The sequence below is a fragment of the Rhodamnia argentea genome, chromosome 9 (genome assembly GCF_020921035.1).
Source record: "Rhodamnia argentea isolate NSW1041297 chromosome 9, ASM2092103v1, whole genome shotgun sequence".
Classification (NCBI taxonomy): domain Eukaryota; kingdom Viridiplantae; phylum Streptophyta; class Magnoliopsida; order Myrtales; family Myrtaceae; genus Rhodamnia; species Rhodamnia argentea.
The window spans coordinates 20,799,818-20,825,154 of record NC_063158.1 but is presented as its reverse complement, the minus strand read 5'-3'; the positions used below and the strand labels follow the sequence as shown (position 1 = coordinate 20,825,154).

The window sequence follows — 25,337 nt, the reverse complement described above, 5'->3', positions numbered from 1 at the left end:
AGATATCCATAACTAGTAATACTCCAATCAAATGCAAGGTCGAAGGATGTTTTTTTTTTTTTTTTTCTAATAAGGGATGAACCAAAAAATAACCCTTACGACTGACCTATGGTGCAGAATTGTCAAACGGGATTGGTCGGATCGGGTTAAATATAGTTCAACCCATATTGACTCATTTAACCTGTTTTGATCAATTTTCATACTATACAAATCTAGCGGTTCACACTCGACCCGATCTATATTGTTAAAATACTTCAATATTAAAATCCAGTTTAGAGAAAATTGTTTCTTATACATTTTTAAAGAAACATATTTCTAAAAATTTTCTTATAGTTTTTTTAGCTGACTCATTTATGATCCATTTAGAACTCATTTAGAATTCATTTATAACCGACTTTTAAAACTTAAGTAACCTATTTACGACCCACCACCATAAAACATGGGTCAAATATGGATTCTAGACCCATTTTGTTACCTCTAATGGTGCTATGTACTATCTTTTCCCACGTACACTGTGAATATCACATAGTTTTAACTTCTCGAGGACAAGTCAAAGAAATTTTGTTTTTTGGTCGAAAAGTCAAGAAATTTTGTGACACCCATATTGAGGGGGGCGAGATACTTAGGTTTTCAAAGAAAAATATTTGTGTAACAGAATTTGCATGTTCTTCTAAACTCTCCGGCGCCTAGTATTAGCATAGCACTTCACTTACGGTTCTTCGATCTGTGGTCAGAAGGCTATTAGTTGCACATCTCTCTCTATAGATATCGAAAGGCACAACCATCTCCCATTGCTGGGCATCCGTGGATCCGCCTCTCTATGCATGGCCTCCGTTGAGAAATCTCCTTTCTACACTCTGCAACTTTACGTGCATGCCTTTGTCATAACGAAGTCATTCTAGTATGTCTGTCTACGGGGAAGATCTCGTTGATTGATATGTCTGTTTGGTGATCGAAATATATACGGAAAGAATCATGCAGCTGTAAAACGAGGGTCTGACAGATTTACGTGGACTGTAGAAGCAGATCAAGATCAGACTGGAGTCGGAAACAATCAAGCGAACTCCCAAAAGATCTCCAAATCTAGCAACATTCCGAACAAGCATCTTTGCTAGGATTCTAGTATAGTAGGATATGCTGTTGCTGCGGCAGAAATACATCTTATGATCGTATCTCGATCAGTGATATAAGTTTGTTCTGTTTTGGGCATGTTTATCGTATGTTCTCCGCATGTTCGTCATATTATAGAATAGGAATCTGTTTCCCTCAAAAGCGAACTGTCCGGCCGGCTCTCGGGTGGATCCATTGAACCAGCAGGTGATTTTTGATAGGAATGAGTAAGATGGACCGCTTGAATTGGACCGGACTAACAAGTTTGGTCTGGTTTTTGAGGTCACTGGTCCGGTCACCGGTTCCTCAAGGTAGAACAGTGTCCAGGCAGTTTGGTTCCCTATTCGAGTGGGAGCCAGACCGAGGGACCGCCCACCCAGATCAACAAATTTTTGTTTTTATTTTTATACTTTAAAACCAAGAGATGACTGATGTATTTAAGATAGGGATCAAGTTAGACCATTGACCCCTTCGGACCGGCGAAACTCATGTATTCCATGCATGAAATTGAAGAACTGAAGTGCCCTGGACTTGAATTTATGACTATTTAGACCCAAAAAAAAAATAAAATAGAAAGAAGTTTCCATTGTGGGATTGCTGGAAGATGCTCTGACTAAAACTGATTTAGTACGTACATCTTCGGGTAATCTATATCAGAAGAATCACTGTAAGTCAACTGAAGGAGTACACTGATCTAAACAAGAGACAAACTCTAGTCTAGGAGAACACAGGGGCTCCATTTCTCTTGGCGCATTGGTCGAAAGCCTTGCGGGTCTTGGCGTCGATGTGGCCTCCCAAGGCCGGAATTTCTTGACCTTAATCCACCTATGTATATGTGAACTGCCCTGTTAAACTCGGATTTCTTAATTTTTATTTCACTTTTGTATTTTCATTTTACTGGTTCCAGTGCCTCCGGCCCGGTCCACAGTTTTTGAAATTGGGAACTGGTACCATCGCTCCGGTCCACGCTTCTTGAGGGAATCGGACCAACCCAAATCATGCCCATCCCTAGTTTTCGGTTCCCATTTTGTGGAACCGACCCTTTGTGGGTGGTTTCCGGCCCAATCTGGAACCGATCATCCCTAGTGGCAATGACATCCCATGGTGGCTTTGCGACGAATAAGAAGGAAGACCAAGAAGAAGAAGAAGAAAGTAAAAGTAAAGGGAAACGATATTTTTTAGTCTATCTTAACGTTAAGTTGGCATAACAGCACATATATTTAGCCGTGTACGCGAACTACGGCAGTTTGATTTAAAGGAGGCTTCGCATTTTTCAGCGCAATTCAAAAAGTTAAAATAGTTGATTGAGCACAAAATACTTTTGAGTACTGATTGCAAAATGAGCAAAAGTTCAAGCATTTACCGTACTATATCTCTTTTTGGATATACTTAGACACCTTTTGACACGTTTATACATGAGTAAATGTGTTTTCACATTTTTTCACACATGGTCATAGTCTTAAGCGTTGTGTTCTGTGAACTGGGGATAAAGGTTTTGTGGTTGAGTTTCAAGTTGTGATATGATCAACCGACACATTTGTTCATATTACACTTAATTCGATACTGCACAATTGTACGAATTGGCCCCAACAATTTTGATGTTAAAGCCCATCGATTCCAAAAATCCATGGTGGACCTCCTCAACTCAGCCTACTTCAAATCCCAGAGTACAAGCCTGTTTATTCACGTAAGCGATACGTATAAAACTGGCTTAAACTCGAGAGCAATGCACGGAAAAATGAACGACCAAGAGGGAATGAATTGGTTGTTCTAGCAAACTTGAATCTTCTTTCGCGACTACTTGACAGTACGTAAAATATGTTCTAGTGTGGTACGAACGTGTCCGCTTATATCCCTTTTGCTTATTTGAAAAACACAAAACAGATCTGATTTACTCCAAACTGCTTTTAGTGGATTCCAACATTTGAAGATAGTTGTAAAACCCAGACTTAAGTCACAATTTAAATTGATAAAGAGTGAGCATATTCCCACTAGGATCGTAGAGGCTCGTACATAGAGCCATTCACTTTATCTGTATCTTGTACTGCTTTTGCACGACGTTCCTTGTAGATTTTTCACGGTCTCTTCACCTTTGGCAAAGAGGTTATTCCAAGCAAAATGACGTGATTATCTTCTATAGGTTATTCACCCTCTAGTGGTCCCTCCAAGTTTCAATCAACCTTGTTTTACAACTTGTTCTCATTCTCCACAGTCTTTCCAAATTTAGACACATTTTCCATCCAATGGCTTGTTCCCTTTTGTAGAGCCAAAGCCTTTCCATGCTTTTAATCGCCCTATTGCTAACATTATTTGTATTTGGCCTATCTATATCTAGGTTGTTCGTTCTGCACACTCAAATACACATATTACTAGTGTTTGATTATTTTGTCAACTTGAAAAGAATCATTTGGGATTATTTCAATGGATGTACCCTGAGCATGGCGCGAAATTATCCCAAAATTATACATCATTGCTCTTGGAAAAGTTAATCAGACAATTTTCCCATTTGATCCTCTCTGTCTTTAGGTTTTAAGGAATGGTATGCAAAATCTAATTATATGTATTATTGACACCTAAATTTTGACGACCCATTTAGTATTCATTGCATAGAAAATTAGTTATCAAACCGGGTTCCTAGAAAAGCACTATTAGTTAAATTGCATATAAATATTAGGAACATTTTAATTAAGCCCATAAGATTGCATTAAATTGAATGGACTGGCTTGGGGGTTCTAATCTTAATTGGACTAAGCACGTGACAGAGAGAGGAATTTAACCAAGCCCTTCTTAAATAGTCGCCGAAATTCATATATGGGTGGAGTCGCCAAGGTGGAAGGAAAGTGTAAGAATTTTCCTAATGTGGGCTTACATTAATTAAGATTGTAATTTACCATTTTATAGGATTAATTTATCGTTCACAAGTTGGTCTAATAAGATAAGATATAATGATTCTCAATAAGTCCTGGCCTGTGATAAGAGGGCATGGCTGGAATTTCCATAAATAGTGCTCAAGTTCGTCCTCTAACCTAATGAACTCATAAAACCTCACATAAAGGAGCACATATGGATCTTGCATAGTTGAGGGGTAGTCTTATTGAGCTAGGGATATAGAAGGTGATAGATGATAAGAACTTGAGTTTCGGATCATCGTGATTCCGCCTAAAGCGAGGTGGATTTGAAATCGGGTGTACAAACTCTTTTCTTTCTCCGTTATATTGTTGTATGTTCTAGATATGTTGATTCTGCGGTGTCGCTCTAGGGTTTTTAGTGGCTTACATTTGGTATCAGAGCCTTCCATAATCTAGCTACGAGTCGACCGAGACTTTTACTTTATTAATATTTCATATACTTCGTGTGTCTAAATATGAGTTGTGGTCAGTGGATTGTAGCAACAAATGGTGATTATTAAAGATGATAATTCATTACAATCATTCAACTAATAATACATGTAGAACCTAGGTAGACCCCGGAACCGATCCAAAGTATGCAAGATAGATCTCAAGTGCCAAAAAATGGGAAACCGATTCCGACGTGTAGGTTTCAGGTACAACTTATAAAGAACTTGTAATCGTTCACCCCTACCATCTATCGTAATGAGTTATATGGTTTTAATAGTACCTATTTCCATTTACTAACTTTCATGGTCATTGTCACTATAGATATATCTGCAAGCGCTATACTTTTCGAGATAATTGTCTAAAAACTCCTAAACCTGTCATACGATGGCTAATTTAGTCATAAATCTTTCAATTGTATCAGTTTAATCCTAAACATTTAACTATTTACCAATTTAGTCTTAAAACTTTTTAATTATATTAGTTTAGTCCTAAACCTTTTAAAATTTTGCTAATTTAGTCCTAAACCATTATTAAGATAATTGTGTAAATAGACTACATTGAGTAATTATCAAAATGTCTTGGACTAAATTGGCAAATCGTCAAAAGGTTTAGGACTAAATTAACACAATTGAAAGATTTAAGAATGAATTAGACACCTTACAATATGTTTAGGACTTTTTAGACAATTTTCCTCTATACGTTGAATTTGCTATAAGAGGATTCTTTGTTAGTGTAAATCTTCAATAATTTTTTAAATAGAAAACCCGTACAAAGCATGGGGATTAACCTAACAAAATATGTAAAATGAAATATGTGTAAAAATAGAGAATGATTTCAGGCCCTTTTTTGTGGAGGAAATTGCCCAATCATTCCTAAACCTATTGCATAAATGCTACTTTAACACTGAACTTTTCAATTTTATCAATTTAGTCTCAATCCTTTATGCGAAATCCAATATACTCATTCTGGTCAAATTTTCACCGAAAGTTGCTGATGTGGCGGTTTGCCATGTAAGACGATCATCTTTGTTCACACTTTCACAGGAAAATGTTGAGGCATCTTGGATAAAGAGTCATCAAGTGGCGATGCTCAGACCCAATTACAAAAGTTTCCATTCATGTATTATAGAGGAAAAAAAGACACCACAAGTGCCATTATTTTTACACGGTTCTCATTTAAGTGTAATAACTATTTTTCGATTACTTGAGTGTCATAACTCATGTACAAAGTTTATTTGAGTGCCACAACTTTTTTTTTTTTTCAATTACTGAAGTGCCATTGAACTTTCAATCAATCACTTGAGTGTTATAACTATTTGAAAACGTTCACCACAAGTGTTACGCTTTAAAAAAGTTTTTGAACTTAAGTGCTTAATTGAAAGTTATAATACTAAAGTGAATGTTTTTTATAAGTTATAATGCTCAAGTGGTCGAAAAAAAAGCTATGTAACTCAAGTGAGTACTGTACAAAAGTTATGGCACTTGTAATTTTTCATATAGCGCTTACTTGAATGCCATAACTTTTTCTCCAATCACTTAGTACCTTAAATTATGTACCGTGTTTACTCAAGTGTCATAATTTTTTTTTTCCGAACACTTGAGTGTCATAGAAATTTTTATTAGATAACGTGGGAGCCATAATTTTTAAAAAATGTTCACCACAAGTGCTATTCCATGTCGGATTTCCGGCATTTTGGTGAACTTAAAAAAAAAAAAAAAAAGGGCACTTAGGGTCTGTTTGGCGGTGATTCTGATCCTCCTTTTCTGTTCCCAGAAACAAAAAAGGATCAGAAACATGTTTGGTAATGGAAAAAAAAATGATTTTGATTCCGGTCCCGGGAACACTTTTGGACCACTTTTCAGAAGCAAAAAAAAAATGATTCTGGTGTTTTGGAACACTTTTGGGGATCACTTTTTTACACAATATACTTATGACTTATCCATCATACTTATAATTAAAATTTTAATATAAAATGGTATTATTTTAAAAAAAAGTCCACGTGGATTTTCAACTTTACATAAATTAAAATAAATTAAAATTCAATTTTAAAAATTGCTAAAAACTAATGTTCTTAAATTAAAAATTTTATTTAAGGAAAATTTAATAAAAAAATTTAAAAATTTAAGAAATGGGGGAAATAAAAAATATTTATATTTTTAATTTAATAATTTAAAAATAATTAAAAAAATTTAGATTGAAAATTGCTAAAATTTTGAAAAAAAATTCTCGTCATCAGATCTTCCCCTCCCCTCCCTTTTTTTTTAAAAAAATTATTTTTTTTTTGTAAAATTTTAAGCCTATTTTTAAATTCAATTTATATTTATATTTATATTTAAAAAATTAGTTTTTAGAAAATTTTTAAATCTAATTTATTTTTTATATTAAGGGACCTCTAATACGCATTTTTTTTTCAAATTTTTAGCTATTTTATTTTTTATTCTAATTGAGTTTTATTTTTTATTTCCTATTATGTTTTTTCAAATTTTATCTTTTTTTTTTTATTATTAAAGATTGGACCCAACCCTCCGCGTCGTCAACTAAATCTCCATTTTTTCTCCATTTTTCGAGTCGCACAAAAATTTTGTCAAGTCGGGTGAAGAAAAAATCAATGTAGTTGAGTTACAGGTCTTGTAAGCTTGTACGATGTGTAATTACAAGAGTGCAAAACTATAAGCGGTTGCACAATGAGGAGCTTTTCTTTCATTTTTTTTGGGTAATCAATCTAAAAGTCACGATAAATAATAATAAACAAATGATTTAGACAAATTCTGTAAATGTAATACGAATTACTTTTCAAACAATATAAACGACTGCATACTCATGAAAAATCGACAAATGAATTGGGAACGGAAATTTTGTTACTTTTTTTTTTTTTTGCTCCATAATCACTATTTGATTATTTTCCCTCTTTGCCATCAAATGTGATTATATAATTATTTGATTTAAATGAAAAATTGGGAACGGAAATTTTGTGCAACTACCAAACGCGTTTCTGTTCCAGGAACAAAAATTTTAAACAGTTACCAAACGCGTTTTGATTCTCAAAAAATCATCCAGGGAACAGAATCAAAAAAAGTGATTTTCATCAGAATCATTTTTTGGGAACAGAATCACCGCCAAACAGACCCTTAGTGATTGATTGAAAATCATGGCACTTAAGTGAGTATTTTTTAGAAGTTATGACACTTAAGTTATAGTACTCAAATGAGCGTTGTAAGAAAGTTATGGTATTTATGATGTCTTTATCTTCTGTTACAGTGGGTAGATTTTTTTATAGCTGATATTTTAATGAAAGCTTTTTGTCTCGTCCCCATAATCCCGGATTTTCTATCCACCATTACCACCATCAACTTTTTTGTTTGGTTTTATAGTGGTAAGGTGTCATCTTGAAGTGGCTTCAGCACAGCAGGTTTAGTCGATCTTTTTTTATCCAATTAAAGTTGGGCACTTCACAACAATACATACAAAAGTTCATATATACAGTTAAAATAACACACATTGCTTGACAACGTGGTTTATATGTATTTTTATATATACATGGTCTTCCTCCATTTATGAGTTGAAGCGTTTTTATTAGATTTTCTAACTTATTCATTTCGCTTGTTCATCCAACGTGTCAATTAAATTTCACGCATCAGTCCGTATGATTTTGAGATGGACTTTCTATTCATACATGGATGATTTGTTATGGTGTAGGTGATTAGGGGAGTGTATCTCGATTCCTCACCATCTTATCTTTTTATGGCACGCACGAGTTGTCCGAGCCAATAGCTCATTGTTGATAACCAATAAAAATTCCACATATGACGTATAGATTTGCAAATTTTCGCTTCTAGAAATTTCCATCAAATAAAATAAATCAAATGGTGCCCTTATGCAACTTCAAAATTAAAGGAAAGGGACATCGTCTCTGTTTACTTACCATTTTAAGCTATGTAATAAAATAAATTTGATGCTCTTCTTATCTTGTCAACTTCGTATTAGCTATATATAAAATACAATCTGACTGTGTCTTATATATCGGGTCGACAGCATAATGTTGCAAGCATAAAAAGCCAAACACGGTAAGACAAATCGAGTTGCGTCCCAAGCTCATCATTGACATTTCAACTTTACCGTTGCTCCATTCTAGGGAAATAGATCTGTTCTTTTGTACAAGCTAACCTTTTTCAGACCCATTCTCATTCGAGTCTTGTTCTCGTGCTATGTCCAGAATCGACATTCTTATAGACGTATTGCGTAAATATTTAGGATGGATGGTTTTATCCTTAATTAAATAACATGTGGTTGTCTGAATTCCGTTCGGTCTCATTTTTCCGATTGATTGTTGCCCTAGCGCTAGTTTACGTTCGTTCAATACGAAGTTGATAATTTTGTTAATTAACATTTCCAATTAGTTAGTACAACACGGTTAATAATATAAAAGCATCCCACGTCATTTGTCTATAGGGTTAACATGCTATTTATATACGCACGGTCTTCCTCCATCTATAAGCTTTTAGGTTTTTGGGTTAAACATTCTAACATTACATGAGATTAGGTTTTGCCCTTATTTTGCTTGTGCATGTCGTTCCTATTTCGGCTTGCACACGAGAGAGGTGTTAATGTATCACACATTGCTTGTCTACAAGCTTTAGGATTAGACATTCTCACTTATGATTTCCACTCATATTTCATTTCTACAAATTTAGTGGGAAAGCTCATATTTTGATTAACTTAACGAAATGGAGTACCAATGTTTATAAATCATCTCTTGACGAAGCCGTATTGTTTTATTGCTTTTTTTTTTTGGCAAGGATGTTGAATGACGCGGTCGATTTTGTAGAGTTAAACTACATTAAAATTGTACATCATTCTCTAGATAAAAAAGATCTTTGACGTTCAAAAACACCGTTCCAATAATGGGGTGAAATTATAAAAAAATCATAACATATTGAATTGAATTTATGCCAATCTAGTCATAAACTTTTTAATTTAGTCAATTTAGTCATGAACCTTTTCCTAATTATGTCATTTTGATCAATTTTGGTAGAAAATAGCTGATGTGGGTGCCAGTAGTCTTATGTCGTACGGCTGACACTAACTTGGACAATTTTTGTAATGTTTTAATTTTTTCTTCTTTTCATTGTGTCGGCAACTATCACCAATGATCCTTGTCGATTGCAAAGGCTTCAATGAGTCCAAGCAAGGGCTTCATTGCTCGCGGCCTGCAATGTCGTTGCCGTGTTCTAGTGGTCTGGTGAGGGTCATTGGCTAGAAAGTAGAAAAAGCAAAGATAATAAAACATGAAAAAATAAAAAATTTAAATTTTTTTAAAAATTATCCACATTAATGTCAGCTGTGCCAAGTAGGATGACCGACATGTACTTCAATGATTTCTAGTCAAAATTAGATGAAAGTATTATATTGGTAAATTGTCCGTATGACTAAATTGACTAATTTGAAATGTTTATGACTGAATTGACATCAATGTAATATGTTTAAGATTGTTTTGATAATTTTCCATAACAATGGGAGTAGATTCAACATGTGCAAGGTTAATATTTGTTTAAAGATTCTCTTCTTCCCTAGGGTTTCTTCTTTCTTTTGAAGCACTCCATGAATATGATGACGTTGTTTCCATTAGGATCACAGTCGGAACATTCTCGCCACCCATGTTACACATTGGATTAATCCCCAGCATAGTAAGATCTTAGCCATAACACGTTTTTTAACTTGTCTATTGGTGATTGTAGTTGGACATGTCGATGATGTACAGAGCAAAAATGAGGCTTTTCAGAATATTCTATCAATATTACCGACAATATAGTACAAAAAGGAATCTCTAGTTTTTATCGAAGTTGCCCCTCGCTAAAACTGAGCCATGGTTTCAAAGTATGTGGTTTGTGATGACAAATAGGGCGATTTCCCATAGATAGTCAAGTACCATACAAATTAGTGAATCGAATTTAGCTCCGATGCCATGTTGAAGCGATCTTCGCGAGATCGGATTTTATCCATGTCATGTTCGGGCGTTGCAGGACGGCCACCTCGACTAGTTCTAGCCAGATTTGGTGTTCGATTGATTATATACTTTTAAAACATGCACTTTGGGTCATCCTCCCATTTTTCGCGAGACATCTTATGCAACTGATGAGTTGGGCGGGTAACTCAAGAAGCAGACATTTTTACGAAAGGTTCTTTGTGTAGCAATCGTACCATGTGACGTGATCTATGGAGAGAGACCCGCCGATAATCTGATAAAATTATTAAAATTTCCAATAATCAATTGGAGTGCATGTTGCGCGGGTAGAATGACCGGTCACGTAACCGATCGTAGGATATCTTTTCGAGCTTTCTCCTCGTCGTCGTCGAGGAAAGATATCAACATCTGAAGCATTAGTTGGATGGCTTGAACTAGGAATCTCCGACATATTCGGGCTTTTTTCCAAACCAGGTGTAAAAAACCAAATAATTACCAAATCAGGGGTTGACTTTTTTTATTTACCAAATCAGGTGTCGCTCGGCAGTCATAGTGCCGAGCGACACTCGGCTCGGCAATCATACTGCCGAGCGGTCGGGAAGCCTGGCGGACTAAGTCCGGTCGGCACTTATAGTGCCGAACGGACTGCCGCCGACTTATAGTGCGAACGGATCGCCGCTCGGCACTTATAGTGCCGACCGGCAGTCCGTTCGGCACTATAAGTGCCGACCGGCAGCCGGTCTCCCCCACCAATGCTAACCGGCTTCACGAAATAAAACAAATCATAAATAATTATATATTTGGATTCGTTCAATGGTAGAAACAGGACTTGTATTATAGAGTGAATGATTAGGAAATAATTAATCCGACATATGAAAGCGGTCAAGGTTGGGGAAGAAAAAGGCATCGGCTAAATGGTCAATGGGTTTTCATTTTACAAATTGTGGACGAATTAGATTGTAAAATGTACAACACAACACTCCTATCATTTTCATATTGTCTATAATTGGATTAACTTCGCATGGGATGCGCTAATTTCATTTGATCCAAATGACGAGAGTTGTTGGAAGAGTATGTATTAATCATAATTAATTAAGTAGGCAAATTGGGTTGATCACGAAATTGATAACGATTATTCAGTACATTGTAATTAAGAAGGTGCAAACGAATTGGAGTTTTAAGTATCGAGCATACGGGACCTCAAACACCTAGCCAGTTCTTTGTAAGCTAAGTACTTAACGATTTATTCTTTTGTAGAATAAATTGTTAGTTGAGGTGTCATATACTATCCAAATAATGATAGTGCGGACACCAATTATTTTAGAAATAAAGAGCATGTTGCTTTTTGACGGTTGACGTTTTCCCTCCTTAGTTTTCACGTATCAAATTAAGGAATAATAAATTACGCGCATACTAAGAAAATAGAAAGAGGATTTCCTTCGTATTTATTTTTTGACATCACACCATTCTCAAAATACTCAAAACAACAGAACGATCTCGGAGACTTGCTACAAGGCGGGCCCGAGGCTCCTTAATCCGAACATAAACCCAAGATTAAAAATGAACAACCATGAAGAGACACACACCCTTTAGGAGAGACATCATGATAAGATCGACAATCTTGTGGTAATAGACGGTGATCACCTCATACGTTTGACATTCTTAGCAAGCATTACGGTTGGCCTAGAAATAACCCTCAAGAGCGTTGAACAAGCCGAAGACCTTCTCCTTGCCTTCGTTGATTTGCTCCTCGGTGAACTGAATGTTACCAGTGGCGTAGTACTTGCTTCCTCGTTCTTGCATATGGACCCTCCCTCGGGGTTGGCCTCGATCTTGATGTCATACGAGATCTTCTCGAATATGTTCATCAGGGCGTCGCCCTCGATCCAGCTGTAGCTGTATGTGAGTTTGTCCTGGTCCGGAGCGCCAACCCCGTGTTTCGCGTACTTGAAATGGCTAGCTGCAATTGTTATCGTTGAATCAAATGTAAGAGAGCGTTACTTGCAAATATATTGATGATGAGTCAAAATTGTTTGTATGCAAATTGTGATACCAATTCACAAGAAGCACTGGACACAAGATGGTGCGGCGTAACTTGACGGTTGTAACTTTCTGGCTAAGGATTTTCCCTCTTTGCTCTAGGGTTGTAAATTTGAACAGACAAAAGAATTCCGTGGTCACTCTCAAACATAATTAGTATATCCGTACACTCTCTATGCATTTTGTAAGTTACTTTGAACTATCATCTACCAGTGTTTATATGAGTAGGCATTATATTTTTTTTTAAGGGATCGATTGGTTTTTTTAATTTATTATTTTCATTGGTCAAAGCATTCATCCTATGAAGTTGCTGGAAAGATGCAAGTTGAGCTCATATATGTGTCCGCACGATATGTTGTCTTTAGCTCTTTTTGGAATAATTATGAGAGAACGAACCGACCCGATTCATATTTTTTTTTAAGGATAAATTGTATCTGGACATTTCATCAAAATTATCTCGAACATTGATTGGAAAACAAAATAGGAATTTGACTTCGCCAGGGTAGTTGGATCGGTGATTTCATCTTAGATAGAAACATGCATAGAATCTTTTGAGGGTTGACCCCCTATATATATATATATATATACTACTTTAAAGGAAATACGGACTGATAATATCTCTGCAAAAATGAGAGTTAATTTCTTTTTCCGCTGATCAAGTTAATTTGAAGCTATTCATACGGTTGTTTCAAAAAAAGGAAAAAAAAAAAAGCAATCGAACACAATAATAAAAAAACAAGAAAATATATCGGACACTGGATTTACGCGATCCGATTGGCGACACATACTCCATGAGGAGCAGCACATGATTCACCATTAATCAAGCGACAAAACGAAAATTACAACTACACTTGAGTCACTAAAATACTGTCACTTCTTTATAGTCCTCACAATTCATCGCGAGACAATCTGATGACAGAATTCACATAATTTTCCACAAGATTTACTAACTTGATCACCAAAAGCTCCTTTTGGATGAAATTTAAAAGGAGAAAATGCTCAAGCCACGTATTAATTTTCACCGATAATTTTTTGCCGGAGGTACCAAACCGATCCTTTTGTCTCCGACTTAGTATTAAAGTAATCCGTTTGAAATTTTTTGCACTAAAGTAATCTTCATACACAACTATGACACTAAAAGTGTACTTTTGCCGGGGTAAAAGTGAACATGAAATTTGCCTGTTGGAAAACTTCTGACGTGTGTTTAAACCGGGGAGAAACGTAGAAAAGTAGCTTCTCCAATAATCATATGATCTTCTTGAATAATTATATGATCTTCTTGAATGGAGATTAGTGTTTTAAAATTGCTCCATCTAATGCTTTTCTTCCACCATCCCCTTTTGATGCACAGGGTTTACGGTTTTTGGTGGTAGGTCAATTTTTAAGGTTTTAGTGATGAACAAAAAAATTGCGTATTTGTGTTACCATGGGCACCGTTTCCGTGGTTTTTTATTTTTATTTTTTTGGTGTTTTCTTCAAATAAATAAAAATGGATACGTGTCGAAACACGACATATAATTGCATAAGATATACAAAAACACGAAATCTTCATAATAGATATCAAGTTAATTGCAATTACATGTACTAACGATGTCGTCTTCCTACATGACCTCCTGTTCCGCAATGAGGTTGTCTCCGTTGATCGGGAAGCCTAGTGTCATACCGACGAGAATGAGGGTCCGACCGAGTAGGATGTCTCGATGACGAAGGCATATCTTGTAAAAATATGTCATACCCTTCGTAGGAGGGACTTGGATAAGAATGAGAGAAATCGGGTCCATACTCGAAGGAGAACTAGCCGGAGTCTGCAGGATGTTGATCATCAAATGTTCCGGCGAACCGGGTGAACCCTGCATCGAAATGTTGGCTGAACCCCGGAGTGAACTCGGGAGCAAAATCCGTTGTATGATATTCCATGGAATACGGGACGACATCATCATATGTATGAGCTCGAGGACTTCTCCGGGTCGGGTGAACAGTCTCGGGGGGGTCATCCTCCTCGTCCGGCCCAACGGGTGTTGCCGTAGTTGCTTTGGTTGAGGTGCTGGCATCATTGTTAGCCGCCGTTCCTCATTCCGGGCATATAACATTGCCCTAGCTATCGTCCTTACTTTTTCCCAAGCTCGAGGAGATGGACCGACCGAATCCATGATATGTACGATCTGCTCAACCCCGTCACCCTAGTAATGATATTAAAATTAATAAAAGTTATCAATATATCAATAATTTATGTGACTTAAAATAAGTAGTGAAATAAATTAAAATTAAAATGCACGAACCGTTGAACCCATTGCAGCTCCCGCAACAGAAATCCACTTCCTTGTATGTCGACGGAACCACTCCATATATCCGGAATGAAAGTGGAGTGTTTCCGTTGAATGTCTACCCCGCACTATACGTTCGGCACGTCTATTCCACAAATCGATCCACCGTCTATGCTTATTCTCCCAATCGGTCTTGGGTGGCGTGTTATCAAGACCATGCAAGGCACTATGATCGTGAGGATTCTTAGGTATTGGCTGCTGCAACCGAAACCGCCGAAGTACACGGTCTGGATAGTGCCACTCAACTATCCAGTGACAGATGAGTGGGACTTTCGCCCTCCAATAGTTTTGTCCGTGAAAGCGATGATCTGGTACATCTTCTTCAATTTCGTCATACGGCTCCCAAATAATCTGTTATCGTAATGAAATATATCAAATTACACCAAAGCTAAATTTAAAGATTAACATTATATTAAACCCACTCGTTGCTATCATTACTTACATCATCGGTCCCCATTCGATCAAATTGGTAGCGCAGATGTGTCACAAGATGCGTGGGGACGTCGGTAGTAGTTCGGCCTCGACTCCAACTGCAGAAACATACAACTTTAGATTTCATGTACTATACGCGCTGCAAAAAAATTAATGACGCACGAAATGAAAAAAGGCAATACATGACATACCGACTACCGAAAGGTGCATCCGGGAAAGGAGCAATGAAGTCGGACCGGGGGGGACACATTTGAAACGCTCCCACGCCCAAATCTGGAGTACATGTAGGGCACCGCCCATTTGCCTCGCGTTTGGATCGGTTGCACGGCATAGCTCCCGATACAACCATGCTAGTGCTTTGGAACCCCAACTGTACTGTGTAGGGGCCTCGATGTTCGTTAATAGTGGGAGAAATAGCAAACTAACTCGAGCACCTGATTTGTCCGCAAAAATATATCCTCCAATCAGGCGAAGAACGAATGCCCTAGCATGATATAGTACAGTGTCCTCATCGGCATCTTCGGGAAGATGGTGAAAGTTTTCACTCAACCATCTTAAATTTATTTGTGTGCCGCGCAGTTGAGGTGGCCGAGCACCAAGCGGATGATCACAGAGATTGCCCCAATTCCAATCGGTAGGGCCAATAACAGCAAGTCCCTCGATAGGAAGCCCCGTAATCATCGCAATGTCCCGCAGCGTGATGGTAACTTCACCTTCCGGCATATGAAAGGTATGGGTCTCGGGCCTCCATCGCTCGACCAATGCTGTAATCAAATGCCAATCAAGCTGGACAAACCCCATTTTATAAACACCGTAAAATCCCGAATCTTGCAGATAAGGGAGTATTCGCGGATCAAGTTCACCTACGTGTTGCGCCGCTCTTTGACATCTAAGAACTGCAGTTGCAGGTATCCGCAAAATTGTCACATCAACTATTAGTGACTATTTTCATAATGTCGTGACAAATGACAGTTAACATGCTAAATTCCGCAATTACCTCGGTGTCCCATAAAGCTTGTGATCCGTGTCGCGCCCGTCCACTAAGTAGTGAATCATTCTCAGGCCCCGGCTGAATGTGACTCCTCCGTGCCATTTCAACAGAATTGTGAAGAATGCTAAAAATTCGTAACTTCAGTAAGTAATCGAGGAAGAGCACGAGAGTTGAGTAATCAATCGAAGAAATATAGTCGATGATGAGAAATGAGAGCACTCGCCTCTACTTAAAAAAGCAGAGCTGAAGGATGTGCTAAGACTAAGTCCAATACTGTTGGGATGATCCAGCAATTTGCCAATCAGATCTTTGGAATGGGGTTTCTAGTGTTTTATGTCATTGTAGATGAACACCAGGTGATACATGATTATCATACGGGGGAAGGGTCCAATGTTTGTGAAGAAGAAGAAGAACAAGAAGGAGCAGAAGAAGAAGAACAAGAAGGAGAAGAAGAAGAACAAGAAGGAGCAGAAGAACAAGAACAAGAAGGAGCAGAAGAAGAAGAACAAGCGGGACAAGATGTTGCTGTGCGTAATCGACCGGGTGAGTCCGATGATAATAACGATAATAATGATGATGATGGTGATAATGATGATAATGACCATGATGAGGCTAGCGATGAAGACGATGATAGTTGGATGGACAGTGATGATAGTGATGCCGAAGTCGTTGAATCGACAATATGGAGAGTTACTATAACACGCAAAGATAGTAACCCCATTCAACCATTGGTACATCCACCGCCCTACTCGGAGATCGACTTTGATATGATGCAAGACGATACAAGAGCAAAGCCGGGCGGTACGGTATTTGATCCGTCGAAAGAATTTGCTGTTGGGCGACTTTTTCCATCACGGGATGCGGTACAGCTAGCTGCCAAGGAGTACTCAATGAGAAGAAATCATAGGTTTTGCTATGATACCACGAAGAAGAGAAAATATGTCATCAAGTGTGGTAATCCGAATGGACCATGTGGCTGGAGGCTCCGCGCGATCACAAAAGTGGGTGGCATGTTTTGGAAAATAAGTAAGTATAATGGCCCACATACATGCAGTAATATACATGCATCTGCAGATCATCCGCACCTCGATCAAATGTACATATGCAGCTTCATCCAACAAATGGTCTCCGCCCAACTAGATATCAAAATCAAGGCGATCATGGCGGAGATTCAAGACAAGCTTAACTTCCAACCTACTTACCGTAAAATCTGGAAGGCCAAACAATTGGCGATTGCCAAAGAATTTGGCGGATGGGATGAGTCATATGGTAAGTTGAGGAGGTACATGAACGCAATGATGAAAGAGAATCCAGGTTCTCATTTCGTGATCGAGGAACGCATGGCTGAGGATGAGAGCTGCACGGTTTTCGACCGCATGTTTTGGACTTTTAGGCAAACAATTGAAGGTTTCAAAAGTTGTCGGCCTGTTATATTTGTCGACGGTACTTTCTTGTATGGAAAATACCGAGGAACGCTCCTTTGTGCGGTCTCACTTGATGGGAATAATCATAATTTCCCATTGGCATTTGCTGTGGTTGATAGGGAAAATGTTGACAATCGGCGGTGGTTTATGAATATGTTGCGGAGATATGTCACCAGAAGGGATGATATTTGTGTGATATCGGACAGACATATCGGGATTCAACAAGCAATGCGACAAAGACGGTGGCGTCCTCCACATGCCCACCATAGATATTGCATTCTTCATATTGTCAGCAACTACAAAAAATATTTCAAAAATGCCGACGGGATAAAACATGTTCAAATGGCAGGTAAATGTTAAATTTTGTGAATTCTCACCTCAAAACTTTTTACAAAATTTTACTATAATGTACTGTATCGATTATTGTTGTAATGTGCAGCTTACGCGAATCAACGACGGAAGTTCGATTTCATCATGAGCCGAATTAGGGAGGTCGATCAACCCACAGCTGAATGGTGTGATCAGATTCCAAGGGAGAAATGGACAAAGGCTTATGATGGAGGGAAGAGATATGGGTCGATGACCACAAATTTGGTTGAATCGGTCAACGGGATGCTGAAACCCGTTCGTGGTTTGCCAATAACAGCCATGGTGGAAAAGATATTCTACCAGTTGTCTCATTATTTTGACACGAGGAGAACGATGTACACGATGCAGAAGGCCAACCAATGGCAATTTACGCAAATTGCGGGTGAAACGCTCCACAAAAATAGCGAAAAGGCAAAGAGGCATCGGGTAAGATGTTTCGACTACGAAAGAGGGATTTACGAAGTGAAAACTGCACGTGATAGAACTAGAGGATCTGGGGGCAACAAATACAAAGTGCATCTACACGAGCGAACATGCACATGTGGGAAATTTGAACAGTTGAAAATTCCTTGTTCCCACGTAATTGCAGTATGCCAACTACATGCAATTGATTACACTGGGTTCGTAGATGAATGCTATACGTTGGACAAAACCCTTCAGTGCTATCGGTACATGTTTCATCCGTTAGGGCATCATGACTACTGGGATAAAGCTAATGAGTTGCCATTAGTTCCGGATCAAAGGCGTATTAGGAAGAAAGGAAGGCCTCGTGCATCTCGGATACGTAATGAGATGGACTGGAGAACCCCGAGCAAGAGCGATTCGCGTAACCATTGCACGAACTGCGGGGAAATCAGGGCACAACAGGCAAACATGTGCGCACAGATCGGCTCGGGATTAGATGCCGGTTGTGCCAATTATGTAAAATACTTTGCTGACACTTTTGTAATAGATCGCGTAACCATGTGTAATTTTTTTTTTTTTTGTGACATTACCATATCTCAATTGCGCGATATTTCATCATTTATGTGTACATATAATTACTTAATTAATCTACGGCCAATAGTTTCCTACTTTGTGCACATATAATTGCTACATGTAATTGCACACATACACGTCGTCGGAGTATCCCTTCCCACCTCGTATGGAGCCAAAAAACTTGGGCATCATGGACTTTTCAAATGCAAAAAGAGAATAATTCAAACTAAATTACTCAAACCCGTGAATGGCGCCGCAACGCCCCGGTGTGCGACGCAATGCAAGCTACGTGCCGCACACAATAAGGTGTAGGGCGGGCCTCCCATAAGTGCTGCGGTGCCATTGCGGCACCGCAACGTCTTGCCTTTTTTGTTTATTTTTTTCATGCGGTGCCATTATTGGCACTGCAACGTACTTGGTTGAGGGAGGCTCCCCCAACCAAGTACTCGGTTTTGTGCCAATAATGTAGCATGACCTCTCCCTCTCACTCTCCCTCTCTCTCTCTCTCACTCTCTCAAATTTGAAGTGACATGACCTCTCACTCTCACTCTCTCTCTCTCTCGCCCGTATTTGGAGGAGGGCCCCCCCGCCGCGGCGCCCTGCAGGCCCGTGGGGGTGCTTTGCGAGGCGGGCCCGCTCGGCGGTCAGGCTTGCCGAGCGGGCGCGCCCTGCAAAGCACCCCCTGCCTGCGGGCGCCGCGCGGGGGGGCCCTCCCAAATACGGGCTGCAAAGCCGGGAGGGCCTCCCCCAAATCTCGCAGTATAAAGTGGATGGGAAGGAATTCAAAGTTGGAGCGCAAAAACGAAGTTAGTCCCAGTTATTTTTCTCTCATTCTTAAGTGCTTCGTGAAAAAAAGGAAGGACAGGATGGATTCTCTCGTCCAACAAGACCGACCCGCCGAGCGTGGCGAGTACCCCTCCCGCCACGGCCAGGACGGGGATTCTACGTTCGTGGCGGTGAATCCAGCGAAGGAAATGGTACGCATACTCTCGCCGTCCTAGACTTTTCGTCGTTAATTTCTCGTAAAGGTTCATTCATTATCGCTGTTTTTCACAACCATCACAATTTTGGTTTCCATTTTGTGTGAATTAGGTTGATCGGTTTTAAAGGCCGTACATTTTTAAATGCCTAAAAATCCAAATAAGGTTTGAGGTCTACCCCGATTTTATGTTCGTGCGGGCGATTGTGCGCCTCCAATGCGGAGATACTGGTTTTGAGGAAACTTTGATCTACCGTAACGACTGTAAGGAATACGCTGTCCACCGGTAAGTTCGCCCCTCACACCCTCTATAATTACATCACATAATGATACATGTGCATTCTCGTATGCATGCATGCAAGAGAATGTTCGCTGTTATAAATTTGGAATGTCGGCCTCATTTTTTTTTATCCGTTTTTCAGTTATTGCCTAGAGACCGTAGTTTTCCATGGGGACGTTCTTTGGTTCTGCGAGGATTGTCAACCCGAGATTGGAAAACCCGACACGAATGGGGAAGGCTTTACTCCCACGGGGCAGAAGAAGAAGAAGAGGAGGACTAAGAACCAGAAGTGGACGAGGGTGAAGAATGGAAGAAATAAGAAAATGCTCAAACCATGAGCATAAAAGGGATGAGCAAAGAGACGACCTCAATAGCCCCAAATCATTATTGTCTATCTACCTCGGGACTTTTCTTGTCCCCGCTTTCATATATTCCAACCATTAACTGAAAGCATTTATCTAACAATTTCTCTAACAACATCTATTTTGTTCTACCCACCCTACGCTTTCTAATCAATTTTAAGTGGGAAGAAGAGCGGTTCTAGTCGTTCCGCGGTCACTAATCTCCTCAAGATTCTTCCTAAAACGTAGCAAACATCGTATTCGGAATCCATCTTATATCGCTCCACACCCCGATCTGTTGTTTAATACGAGATTACTCCAATCCACGTAAGCTAGACAATGACTTGAACCCTAATGAGCTTTATGGTCTACTCAAAAAGTCAACATCGGCTCGCGAAATTTGCCTCTTTCCAAGTACTAAAATGAACTTCGACCAACCCCCCAAAAAGATAAAAGACTGCCTTAATGTCCTTTCGATGTAAATTAATCTCTTCAATATCATGTACATTGAACTTTTCAGTTTGTTCACCAGCCATGTTTTTTTTGCTCCACTTACACAAGAAAGTACTTCGGTAACTATTGATTGACAAAACATGATTAAAATAAAATAAAAAAATTGCAAATTGCATGTTCTGAAGAAGCCATTCTTTGAATAGCCTAAGAGGCATCTTTTTTTTTCTTTTTCCTTTTTTTGGGTAATCCTTTGCTTGGTTTCTCGGAGGCTCGTGCAAGTGATGAGAGTCTCATTCGACAAGAGAATGCCTTTTTATTTTTTTATTTTTTGCGCCCCTCCTCATTCAAACATGAGGCATGAATATCATATGCTTTCGTGTGATATCGGTGGCTACATACACATACATAATTATAAGAATTCTCGACGCGCCGAAATCGCTATTCCCTTAATCCACGGGTTGTTAAATCAGCCGATTGCTTATGAGACTTCTTAGTTTGTCGCGTGATTTTTTTTTTTGTTCGGATGAATTCAAGCTTCATCCCTAGCTAAGAGTTTGGTTCCCTAAGATTAGTCAATTACACGTGAATTTTCGTAATCACCTAGCCCTTTGGAGTGCCAGGATACCCCCGACCCAGTCCAAATGCATGCACATACGAAAATTACCTTTTTGCCCATTTAGCTTCCATCATTCACATATCAACCCAAGCTCACTTCTCGGGAATGACCCCCTTTTCGTCTTTTTACTCTCGAATCATTCCCTCTCTGTGAGAGAGACGTTTTCCGTAAACAGGGGATATTTCCATATCATCCACTGTCAGCACAATTGCACCCCTAAAATTTGTCCCAAAGCACCAACATATGTTACGTTGTGTGTCCAATGTGTGGGGTGGGGTGGGGTGGGGTGGGGTGGGGTGGGTGGGGGGGCGGATTGGGCACCCGCTCGGCACCAAAAATGCCGAGCGGCGGCCGTTCGGCATCCACAATGCCGAGCGGGAGCTGCTCGGCATTTTTGGTGCCGAAGGGCACACCCGCTCGGCACTATAAGTGCCGAGCGGGTGGCGGGCCACCACTGCTCCCGCCGATCGGCGGTGGGACTGCCGAGCCGGGTGTCGCTCGGCATTATGACTGCCGAGCGACACCTGATTTGGTAAATAAAAAAAGTCAACACCCGATTTGGTATTTACTTTGTTTTGGCCACCTGGTTTGGAAAAAAGCCCGACATATTCATACAGTAATTTAGTGCTCACTTTAGCTGAAAAATGAAGGAGAGAATGAGCCCAGAGAAGGGCCAAAAGTGCAAGTGACTGCCTGAAAAGTCATTCATAATGTCTCTTGATCTCTCTGTTCAGTGAGCATGTCACATTTTTGCAACGATATCTTCAAAGTCTCCCTAAAGACACTTGCGAAAACACCAAAATCAAATCAAATCACAAAAAAACCGTCAAGAAGAAACTAAGAAAGAAAGACAAATGATGGAAGGACATGAGCTCTGCTTCTGTTTTTCAATCACATCACTGAAAACCTCAAAAAACACTAAAACAAAGCCAACACCGATGTCTTCAAAGTTTCCTCGCGCTGTCACAGTACTTCCAAACTCACTCTCTCTCTCTTACCAGCTCTGCTTCTGTCTCTTGGGTTCTCTCCTATAAATGGGTGTTTCATCATCCTCTGTATTTATAGACATCATAACGGAGTGAAATCACGAGCCCTGCTTCTGTGAGTGACACTTCTTCTTCTTCTTCTTCTTCTTCTGAGAGAGAGAGAGAGTCATGGCTGATAGTGGAATCCATGGAGTTGCGGTGGACATGAAGGACACGAACTCAACCTCCAAAATGAAAGAAGAGACGGACCCCTGTTTCTCTCTGCCTTTCTTCCAAAAGGTAAGAGCGGGAGGACTCTTCCTCTGTTGTCTCCTTACCTACTTTTCGTACACGTGCTCTGCAACAAAAAAGAAAGAAAAAGAAATTCTTTTTCAAGTTGGCTTTATGTCCTCGCTTCTCCATTTGTCTGTAATTCCTTGGCATCCTGCTGCCCATGATGGAAAACTTTCAGTGTACGCTAGTTGTTCGAAACAACCGGATCATTCGGCATTCACCTGGAAGAACGGACTGGTGCAGTCCTGTCTCGTCCCTATATCCAAAACCAAAGATTTAGATTTTCTCCTTATTATTATTATCATAGAACCAGCATGAGCGATGCTGGATCGGCTTTAACGTGATGTTGGGCTGATCGCAGTTGTTAGCGGAGGTGTTCGGGACATACTTCTTGATATTCGCGGGCTGTGGGGCGGTGGTGGTGAACAAGAACAACCAGGATATTGTGACGCTGCCCGGGATAGCTATCGTGTGGGGGCTCGCGGTGCTGGTCCTTGTTTACACCGTTGGCCACATCTCCGGTGCCCATTTCAATCCCGCCGTCACCATCGCCTTTGCCGTCACCAGAAGATTCCCATTGAAGCAGGTAAGTTTGGAAAACTTTCCCTCGTAGCAAAAAAAATTCAAATTTTCCCAATTTTTCCTGTTATTTTTCACACTTCTTTGTTGATGGGATTTGCTGTGGATGAATATATGTAGGTGCAAAATTGTCGACGTCCTACTTTACTTTTAAATTTGTCATGAAGCAGGAAAGTTTATGAGATTAATTCTTCGCCGCTTATGAAGGGAAGAAAGCTTCCATGAAATGACTGAAAATTTATCTCTATAAAGCTACTTTTTTCTTTGGAGATAGAACTAGAATGGGGAAATTAAGTTAGGTAAAGTTTTGAGCTTATATTGAGCATGCATCTAACATCATGTTTGACGCACTCTTAGATGTTAAAGAAAGGTAAATTTTGGCTTCGAAAGGAAATTTTGAGCCTCTCAGGTTCTTGCGCAGCTGTGGTCGCTTCGATCTAGGCACCCCAAATCGCCCGTTCACGCATTTGGTGATGATTGAACAATCCACCATCTGTGTTCTATCTGATTTTACCCTCAATCTAAGAATGTTTGGATCCTACTTTCAGGTACCGGCTTATATATCAGCGCAACTACTTGGGTCGACCCTTGCGGCTGGGACACTCCGGTTGGTGTTCACGGGGATCCACGACCAATTTGCCGGAACGCAGCCTGCCGGTTCGGATGGGCAAGCCTTCGTTCTCGAGTTCATCACAACGTTCTACCTCATGTTTGTCATCTGCGGTGTTGCCACTGACAATAGAGCTGTGAGTTCCACTTCATGCGATGGTTTCTTTTTCTTCTTTTGGCTAAGTTTCCCATAACAACTGGTTTTATCAGTAATTCTGATAGAGGACTGGCTCTTTATCATTTTGTATTTCATTTGTTCAGATTGGAGAGCTTGCTGGTCTTGCTGTGGGGGCAACTATAATGCTCAATGTGATGTTCATTTGGTCAGTTTAACTTGTCTTTTCTATAGTTTAAAATTAATTCGTCTGTTCTATGGTTTTAACTCATTCCAAAAGATGATGCTTATTACTGTCCACATCGGTCTACACATTGGATTAAACCAAAGTGGTCAAATTAAAGCGTTTTATTTCAGTCTTGCTTCTATTTCAAAGGTTTCCTTCAGCAATAAAGCAACTTGGAAGAAAATTAAGATCACTGATCATTTGTGTTCTCCTGTTCATCAGGCCGATTACTGGAGCGTCGTTGAACCCTGCTAGAAGCTTGGGGCCGGCGATCGTGTCTAACAATTACAAAGGGATATGGATATACCTACTTGCCCCGACTGTGGGCGCGATATTGGGCGCTGCTGTGTACAACACCATCCGGTTCACTGACAAGCCTTTGCGTGAGGTGGTGCGGAGCGGGTCGTTCCTGAGAAACGGCAGGAGAAGTGGTTCCAACTGATGAGAGAGGGAGAGAGGAGTAAAACAGTTTGTGAATGTCAAACTATTCTAGTACTTTACGGGTATGAAAATGGGGATGTCACAAATATTATGAGGTATAACAATGCGAAACATGCTTGATTGTATAAAAAACAAGATACGACTAGCCGTTTTAAAGCTTCCGCCAGCTATTTAGGCCAACCTTTGAAAATCTTGGTCCCTTAATATCGTGTTGCCCTTTCATGTGCCAAATCGCGTCTGCCTTCTAGTTCATGAATTTTCATGTTTGTAGAACTCTTTTACTTCTTACATGACTAGTGAGACCATGATCATATATTTGGTAAACTTACTTATTTTGATAAAACAAGCAATCCAAAACTATCAGCTGGATTGGTTCCGCCGATGCACGCTAATTGCCCTGTCCTTGTTCATTGAGTAGGGCTCCCACCTGAAACCAAAGGAGCAATTCATGCCGATAGAGGTCCACGGGTC

General features: G+C 39.6%; 1 protein-coding gene across 1 annotated transcript in view; it reads left to right on the top strand.

Annotated features, from left to right (window-relative positions):
* LOC115752991 (nodulin-26-like) overlaps nucleotides 1-25,065 on the top strand; it is a 28,576-nt gene extending 3,511 nt beyond the window's left edge. Inside the window, exons 2-6 of the mRNA XM_030691441.2 lie at nucleotides 22,784-22,902; nucleotides 23,258-23,482; nucleotides 24,024-24,221; nucleotides 24,346-24,407; nucleotides 24,648-25,065. Coding sequence (XP_030547301.1) covers nucleotides 22,792-22,902; nucleotides 23,258-23,482; nucleotides 24,024-24,221; nucleotides 24,346-24,407; nucleotides 24,648-24,867 — 816 coding nt within the window. The 5' untranslated portion in view covers nucleotides 22,784-22,791 and the 3' untranslated portion in view covers nucleotides 24,868-25,065. The remainder of the gene's footprint in view (nucleotides 1-22,783; nucleotides 22,903-23,257; nucleotides 23,483-24,023; nucleotides 24,222-24,345; nucleotides 24,408-24,647) is intronic.
* The last annotated feature ends 272 nt before the right edge of the window (nucleotides 25,066-25,337 follow it).